Source organism: Sprattus sprattus, assembly GCF_963457725.1.
Source record: "Sprattus sprattus genome assembly, chromosome: 19".
NCBI lineage: Eukaryota > Metazoa > Chordata > Actinopteri > Clupeiformes > Clupeidae > Sprattus > Sprattus sprattus.
The window spans coordinates 7838374-7846901 of NC_137917.1; the positions used below are offsets into that span (position 1 = coordinate 7838374).

The following is an 8528-nucleotide window of genomic DNA, read 5'->3' on the forward strand; positions in this document are numbered from 1 at the left end:
ATGGCGTGTGAGGATGAGTTCATCTGTATGGCGTGTGAGGATGAGTTCATCTGTATGGCGTGTGAGGATGAGTTCATCTGTATGGCGTGTGAGGATGAGTTCATCTGTATGGCGTGTGAGGATGAGTTCATCTGTATGGCGTGTGAGGATGAGTTCATCTGTATGGCGTGTGAGGATGAGTTCATCTGTATGGCGTGTGAGGATGAGTTCATCTGTATGGCGTGTGAGGATGAGTTCATCTGTATGGCGTGTGAGGATGAGTTCATCTGTATGGCGTGTGAGGATGAGTTCATCTGTATGGCGTGTGAGGATGAGTTCATCTGTATGGCGTGTGAGGATGAGTTCATCTGTATGGCATGTGAGGATGAGTTCATCTGTATGGCGTGTGAGGATGAGTTCATCTGTATGGCGTGTGAGGATGAGTTCATCTGTATGGCGTGTGAGGATGAGTTCATCTGTATGGCGTGTGAGGATGAGTTCATCTGTATGGTGTGTGAGGATGAGTTCATCTATATGGCGTGTGAGGATGAGTTCATCTGTATGGCATGTGAGGATGAGTTCATCTGTTTGGCGTGTGAGGATGAGTTCATCTGTATGGCGTGTGAGGATGAGTTCATCTGTATGGCGTGTGACTTTTGTCATGCACTAAATAAATGTGTCTTGATACATTTTGTTTTGTGTTAAAGTTTCTCATAAGTGAGGTAATGGGACCTTCTTCTTGTTTGGTTTATATTTACACGCATATCACACTTTAATACACATTTATCTCTCTCCATTGTGTCCTTCCCCTCCCCTGCTCTATCTCTCCTTCTCCTCCTCTCTCTCTCCTTCTCCGCCTTCTCTCTCTCTCTCTCTCTCTCTCAGAGATGCGATCATCACCAGCTCCATAAACTCCCTGACCAGTTTCTTCTCTGGTTTTGTCATCTTCTCCTTCCTTGGCTACATGTCTCACAAACACAACATAGCACTTGACAAAGTGGCCAAAGATGGTGAGTGTATTTATTTGTAAACGTGTACATAAGTGTGTGTGTGTGTGTGTGTGTTTGTGTGTGTGTTTATGATTGTGTGTGTGCATATGATGTGTCTATGTCTGTGTGATTGAATTGCTAAGTGTTTGTGTGTGTGTGTGTGTGTGTGTGTGTGTGTGTGAGAGTGTTTGTGTGTGTGTGTGTGTGTGTGTGTGTGTGTGTGTGTGTGTGAGAGAGTGTGTGTGTGTGTTTCTGTGTGTGTGTGTGTGTGTGTGTGTGTGTGTGTGTGTGTGTGTGTGTGAGAGAGAGTGTGTGTGAGAGAATGTGTGTCTGTGTGTGTCTGTGTGTGTGTGTGTGTGTGTGTGTGTGTGTGTGTGTGTGTGTGTTTGTGTGTGGTATATCCTTCATGTGTCTGATTAGAGCAGATACACATCCAGACACCGAGGCAGCAGTGTGGCCTGTTTGATTTACTCTCAGTGTTTGTTGTAGGCCATCAGTCCATCAGTGGCCATTAGACGTGTGGAGGCAGACAGCTGCAGTGTTTATTGCCCACAGGAGGCTGTTGACGTGTTGGGTAATTGTCCCTGTCAGCTATGAATGTGAAATCAATAGAGGTTTGATGGAGCTTGAGGAAGACTGGGCCTATAAGTCATATCCTATGGGAGCTAGAGAGAGCATGAACATAATCAAATACACATACACATGCATATACACTCCAACATACATACACACACACACACACATACACTGACACACACCCACACACATACATATAAGTACACACTAAGCCATATACATCTATCATCATGTATGATTTAGAAGGGGTCTGATTAAACACAGTACCAGAACCCTCCTACGTATTTCATCTGGACCAGAGTTTGATATACGGATGGACTGATAAAGTATTTAGCAGACGCTTTTGTCCAATTAAATTATATGCGCATACACACAACCCCTGGCACACATAGACTCCTCTGGTGTAGTCTAATCAGTTATTCATAATACAATACATAATACAATGTAATTCTTAAAACCAAACACATATGATCATAGATACACTACGGAGAAAGAAAGAGATGTAGCATATATACAGTATTTGTCATATCAGGGGCATAGTGCGTGTGTTGTGTGTGTGTGTGTGTTTGTGGGGGGGAGGGGGGGGGGCTAGATGTCTCTTTTTCTTTTGCTAACTTAGTGTGTGTTTGTGTTTAGGTCCAGGTCTGGTCTTCATAATTTACCCAGAGGCCATTGCTACACTGTGGGGGTCTCCTGTGTGGGCTGTGATCTTTTTCATAATGCTGGTCACGCTCGGCATCGATAGTGCTGTGAGTGGACACTCAAATACACGCACACACACACACACACACTCAGTACCAGTCTGTCAGTCAATTCATTATTCATTCCGAGGAAATCTATGTTACTGCACCCCATAACCGTATGCTTACTGCACAATAATGTACAATCTCTTAACGCATGTCAACACACACTCTCAATGCATGTCAATCAATCACAAAAGTTTATAGCTAAGACATGGTGCATGCATGCGTATATGCTGTGTCATTGTGCATTAAATACTGATGTGCTCTATGTGAATGGAATGTTTTTATGTGTGTGCATGTTTTCTCTGCAGATGGGTGGTATGGAGTCTGTGATTACAGGCCTGATGGACGAGTTCAAGTGTCTCCACAAACACAGAGAGCTCTTTACGCTCTTCATCGTCATCTCCACCTTCCTAATCTCCCTATTCTGTGTGACCAATGTAAGATGCTCTCACACAGTGCCTCACACTGCCAGCAGAATGAGTGTGGAAAGGATAGAAACTGAGAGACTAGAAGTTTTAGAGTCAAAAGGGTGGACAGTTGAGTATCTGAGATATTTTCAGTATTCAGATATATTTCAGTAGTTATTTGCAGAGTTGGAGCCAAAATGGTGGGCAGTTGGGCATCTCGGATATTGAGTAGGTTTCAGGAGTTCTGTGCAGAGTTGGAGCCAAAATGGTGGATAGTTGAGTGTTTGAGAGTGTCAGAATTTGATCCAAAATGTTGCAAACCTCAACCCCCCCTCTGTCTTGCTAGGGAGGTATCTATGTATTTACTCTATTGGACCACTACGCTGCTGGAACCTCCATCCTGTTTGGGGTGCTGATTGAAGCCATCGGCATCTCCTGGATCTATGGTGAGTGCCTGACAGGGATCCTACCTGCACTGACTCACACACATTGACAGCACATTAGGTCCTGAGATGGGCTATTGGTGTGTGAGATGGCATTGTGTGTAACACTGGGTTCTCATCCTCATTCAGTAGTATACACAAACACACACTCTTTCTCATAAAACTGAAACAGCTAAGATCCTCTTTTTACCATGAGAAACTCTGAAGATTCCTGTCTGTGGCTAAGATTTGGAGTACATATGTCCTCTTTGGCATCATGGTGTGTGAGTAACGACCTGTACCAGCCGGGTATGCATGGCTTCTGTTTCTGAATAAAACAAGTCACCAGTAATCACCAGTAATCAGTCATCTAAAACGATTATAACAATCAATAGAGGGCAGGATAGCTACACACCCAAAGACATGCAGTCAAACCTAAAGCTGAAATAACCTTTAAACACAGGACATTGTCCTCCCACTGTGCAATTCTTCATCTGCTCTTTTGTTATTCTGCACCATCCTTTGGGGATAGCCTACTCAATCTGATCCCTACTAGGGCATCTTTTTGCCTTGAATAACATGTGTAAACGGTGTAATTGAGGGGGTTTGTGTGCAGTTTGTATAATGGTCCCTGTGACATTCATGGGAACCGTAGCTCAGGATTCTCCACAGGGGACCCTGATGCTGAACAATGGAAGGGTCTGCTGCATAAGCAATAATAACCATGCCTTTGGGTTGTGTGAAGAACTGTAAGTAATCAGAACCATGCCTTTGGGTTGCGTGAAGAACTGTAAGTAATCAGAACCATGCCTTTGGGTTGCGTGAAGAACTGTAAGTAATCAGAACCATGCCTTTGGGTTGCGTGAAGAACTGTGATGCAGGAGTCATTGTCAGTGACACTAGGTGAATAAATACAACAGAAAAAAAACATATCAAGTATATTTACAAAACCAAGGTAGGAAGTTACTTTTGGATGAAGACTGGTGCCTCTTATGGTTTTCTTTGGGTACTTCATGTGCCTGAACTTTTTATCATAATTTAGAGGAATAATTTGAAAGTCCTTTTGAATCAGATAAATGTCTAAGGGCCTGATTTACTAATATGCGAGCGCTGCTTAATCTGCGTTCGCAAATTAACGCACAGTGTTTTTGCGCATTTTCCGTGGTATTTATCAAACCACATCTGGGCTGGGCACTGTGTGCTTACTCCACCCTTTAAAGGACCTGATTTACTAACATTGATTTGCGAACGCAGCTTAATCTGCGCCTTTGCCAGGCGCACATTAACGCATAGTGTTTCCCCGCATTTTCCGTGATATTTATCAAGCCAGATCTGCGCTGGGCAATCATTATTTAGCGCACCGTTAAAAGACGGGAGAAATTGCCTGCAAGTTACTGCCCACCATGGAGATTCGAGGAAGAAAAAACTAAGGTTCAGCGGAGAGGAGATAGATATATTGGTTCACGTTTGCTCAATCATTGAACCTGATTCAATGGGTTATATTGTTGTTTTGCCCGCCATCACCTACAGCGAGATGTTTAAAAGAACACGATTATAAATAATATGCTATTGGTGGCATTAATGCATAAACTGTCTATTATAACAATATAGGTGTGTACACGGCGAGATTAATACGTTCTGGGACATGGGTTCACTACAATATATCCCCACTGAAACAAATACATTTACCAAGTAGTCAGGCCTCTCCAAAATCACCGTTGCTCAATCATGAATAGATGGCACTATTCCGGAAGATAAAACTGTCATGGACAGACCACTACCACGTATACTGGTCATGTTGGCATCACATATGACCTGGACATTCATTGAATATGTGTGCTTTCTGTTTCGGTAAACGTGTTCGTGGATTGAAGGTGGGACTGTTTGCATGTGGGTGCAAGCAATGGTTCCAATTACGTTTGGAAAGTTTGCGATTTAAAAAAAAGTCCTGTTTGATGTCTCTAATTTCAGCTATGGCAGTGGGGAAATGTATTGACCAGCGCACCGTAGCAATGCGTCGAGTACCTGGGTGAATATTTGGCTGAGTGAAGGCTGAGATATGACAACTGCTGATGCTATAACTGTTTGAAATGATCCGATGCCAAAATTTGTAATGTTGTCCTGAGTTTAACAACTGATGGAATGGAATGTGATCTCCGGTTGGAGGCTTCGATGTCTCTGAAGTATTGCGTGGCTGGTTAACCTGTACTGTCTAATGATTTGTGGATCGCTTAACTGAAAAAGTGGGAAAAAAATATTTCTGTGCGCTGTCTCTGTATATATCTTTGCCTTGCTCTTATAACTGGTGCAATATCAACGTTTTCAGACTCAATGGAGAACGCCTTTCCTGGTTAAGACGTGCTTTTAGGAGGCAGAGAATTATCCCGCAAATTGAGACGTGCGCTCGACAGGCAGTTTTAGTAAATACCACGCAATACATCATTAGGCGCACTTACCTTCTCTCCTCCCATTAAATTGCGCTCCATGCCCACGTTCCACCCAGGTTACCACCCACGTCCACGTAACCTCCCCTATTCACACCCACAGGCGTTAATATGCGCTGCGCCCCCTTAGTAAATACCGTTTTATGTTTACGACCGCTATTTTACGCCAGAAATGGGCGCAATCCTGTTAGTAAATCAGGCCCTTAATGTCTCAACTGACAAAGTAGACATGTGAAACTCAGTTCAGCTCAGTTATCCTTTTGGCTAGCTAGTGTGTGAATGTGAGTCTGGCTGTCGCATCACAGCTACAGACACTGCAGTTTATTAGAGCTGAACTCTCTGGAAGGTTTGGACAGGTGACAGGGTTAAGGCGGACTCTCGACCTGATCTACAGTGACCTCCCAAAGCCGTGGGCGGAGTAGGGGAAGCTGAGGGGGACATCAAACCTCCGGGGGGCAAAGGTCACATACTCTGCACCCCCTTCATGAGGGTGTGACCCCCATACGGTTGCTCGCTTCCTGTGGCATTTTCCCAGCATGCATTTGTGCTTTTATCGTGCTGCTTATGCGAAACCTCTGAACCCACAGTCCTGCCTTATCCTCGTTGCTGAGCATGATGGGAGCCTTAAGGGCACCCTGTGTGTGTGTGTTTGTGTGTGTGTGTGTGTGTGTGTGTGTGTGTGTGTGTGTGTGTGTGTGTGTGTGTGTGTGTGTGTGTGTGTGTGTGTCTGTGTGTAAGAAACAGAGCGCGAGAGAGTGAGAGAGATGTATGTGTGTGACTGCCAGTTGGAAAGGTTGAGCCTTGGTACAGCATTACATCCATAAAACAAGCTTTCTGCTGTGAGCATTCAGATCTAAACATGAAGCACTATGAAAACGGACAGCATTTTAAATGAGTGCGCGGACATAGCATCTGCCCATTAATATAACTTGAGATGTAACCCTTAAGTGTTGTGTTTTTTGAAGGGGTGGACCGCTTCAGCGATGACATCCAGGAGATGATTGGACAGAGGCCTGGGCTATACTGGAGAATGTGCTGGAAATATGTCAGTCCCTGTTTTCTGCTGGTAAGTCACACTTTCAGCATCTACTGAAAAAGAAATAGTATATTCTTGTTCATGATCCTGCCCTATGTTCTCAAAAAGCCTCTACGTTCCCTTAAAATAATCAATTTAATAATAATCAGTTATCAATTCACAATCATTTTGTTCTAATCTGTCATACAGTATGTCTGATCAGGGCCAAATCAGGTCCAGTCACATGCTATCTGAAATGGCTTTCCTTTTGACATGCAGGATGGGATCAGTGTACATACTAGTCAAAAGAGTGGACGGAGTCACTCCGTAGGCCTTGACTAGAAAGGAGTGAAACTGGGCTACTGTATTTACTGCTGGGTCTCTTATCTCCTCATGAACAAGGCTTCTTGCGCTGACCACTGGCTAGTTTCCACTAAAGGGAGCTCCAGAGACTGTTCAATCATCACCGACCGGTTAGTGCCATCATCAGCCAATAATTGACATTCATCATTTCAGCAGGACACCGCTTGAAACCGGTCAGTAATCATATAAGGGCATTGGCATCTGCCATGGAAAAACAGAGCAGCTCTGTCCCTGTTATTCGGCAAGCCTTATAGGGATGTCATTTCAATTTTTCTTTCTTTATTTCTGAGTTTACCTATTTTATACTTTCAAACTTTTGTAGTGTTTGGTTATAGTCTACCTTATGTTACTGTGAGATGTGAAGTCTGTTGTAATGTCTCAGCTTTTGTTATGTTGATGGTGGTACTTACTAGTCAGTGACCACTGACTAACCAGTGCTCAGTGAAAGGTGTCAAAGGCACTGACCAAAAGTAACTGTTTCATTGAGCTCCCTATTTGTGGTACTAGCTAGTGGTTAGTACATGGTGTAAGTGGTCTGAAGACTTTGAGCTTCAACTGCTTCTGTCCGCATTTCGAATGCTCGATTACCCCCCTTGTATAATCTTGTGCTAAATGATTTATCACTCCTGTCTGATTTCTCCCAGTTCATGGTGGTGGTAAGCTTCGCCACATTCAACCCTCCTAAGTACGGCAATTACATATTCCCTACGTGGGCCAACGTGGTGGGCTGGTGCCTGGCCGTCTCCTCCATGAGCATGGTGCCCCTCTATGCCATCTACAAGATCTTGTCACTGCCTGGCAGCTTCTGCGATGTGAGTTTATTTGGTTCTGCTGCTCATTTAGAGTTTGATAGAGTGGAGATTGACTCAAGGGAGAGGAATGTGCATTGGTTATGATTCTCAGGTAACGCTACTTAGTCTACCATCTGCTAAATTAATAAATGGGTCTTGAAAACTAGGGGACTTCAGTATGTCTGTTGGTGTGATTTGATGTACAGCACATAAGGTAAGGTTTAGGGTTTCGACAATGTTAGATGTTGCATGAGAAAGACCTTTATTCATGTAGAGCAGAGATTGGAGAAGCGGGTACAGTGTTTGGGCAGCGGTGATGGATCTGAGTGAACTTCTAGAGATGGGTGTCGCCAGGACACTGAAAAATGTATCAAAAAATCAATCAAAATCACAATGGTACAGAATTTAAAATGTTTTATTGCACCATCCTTTCATCCATACCTGATTTTTTTTTGTATTGATATTGACATGTGTCTGCCTACAGAGATTAGCCTATGCCATCACCCCAGAGAAAGAACATCACTTGGTAGAGCGTGGAGAAGTGCGGCAGTATACGGTAAGCCTGTACTGATGTCCCTGTGTTCAGGTGTGATTTCCTTAGGCAGTGAGCCTAATGTTACCTGTGTGCAGCTGTAATACCAGTATTCAGCCTTGTGTATAAATACACTACAGTGTGTTAAAATGTATAAGGTTCATCAGGTTGCCAGAATGTGGCTAACATCCACATAGAATTCTAAATTCTACCCACACTAAATTCTCTCACTTTCTGCAGCTCCATCATTGGCTTGTGGTTTGA

The 8528-nt window shown here is 43.7% G+C and overlaps 1 protein-coding gene across 1 annotated transcript in view; it reads left to right on the plus strand.

Annotated features, from left to right (window-relative positions):
- The window catches only part of slc6a3 (solute carrier family 6 member 3), a gene marked incomplete at both ends in the record, with an annotated part of 16370 nt that extends 7842 nt beyond the window's left edge, over positions 1-8528 (plus strand). The window contains 8 exons of the mRNA XM_080857741.1: positions 865-989; positions 2181-2293; positions 2599-2727; positions 3044-3143; positions 6529-6629; positions 7586-7753; positions 8217-8288; positions 8505-8528. Coding sequence (XP_080713867.1) covers positions 865-989; positions 2181-2293; positions 2599-2727; positions 3044-3143; positions 6529-6629; positions 7586-7753; positions 8217-8288; positions 8505-8528 — 832 coding nt within the window. The remainder of the gene's footprint in view (positions 1-864; positions 990-2180; positions 2294-2598; positions 2728-3043; positions 3144-6528; positions 6630-7585; positions 7754-8216; positions 8289-8504) is intronic.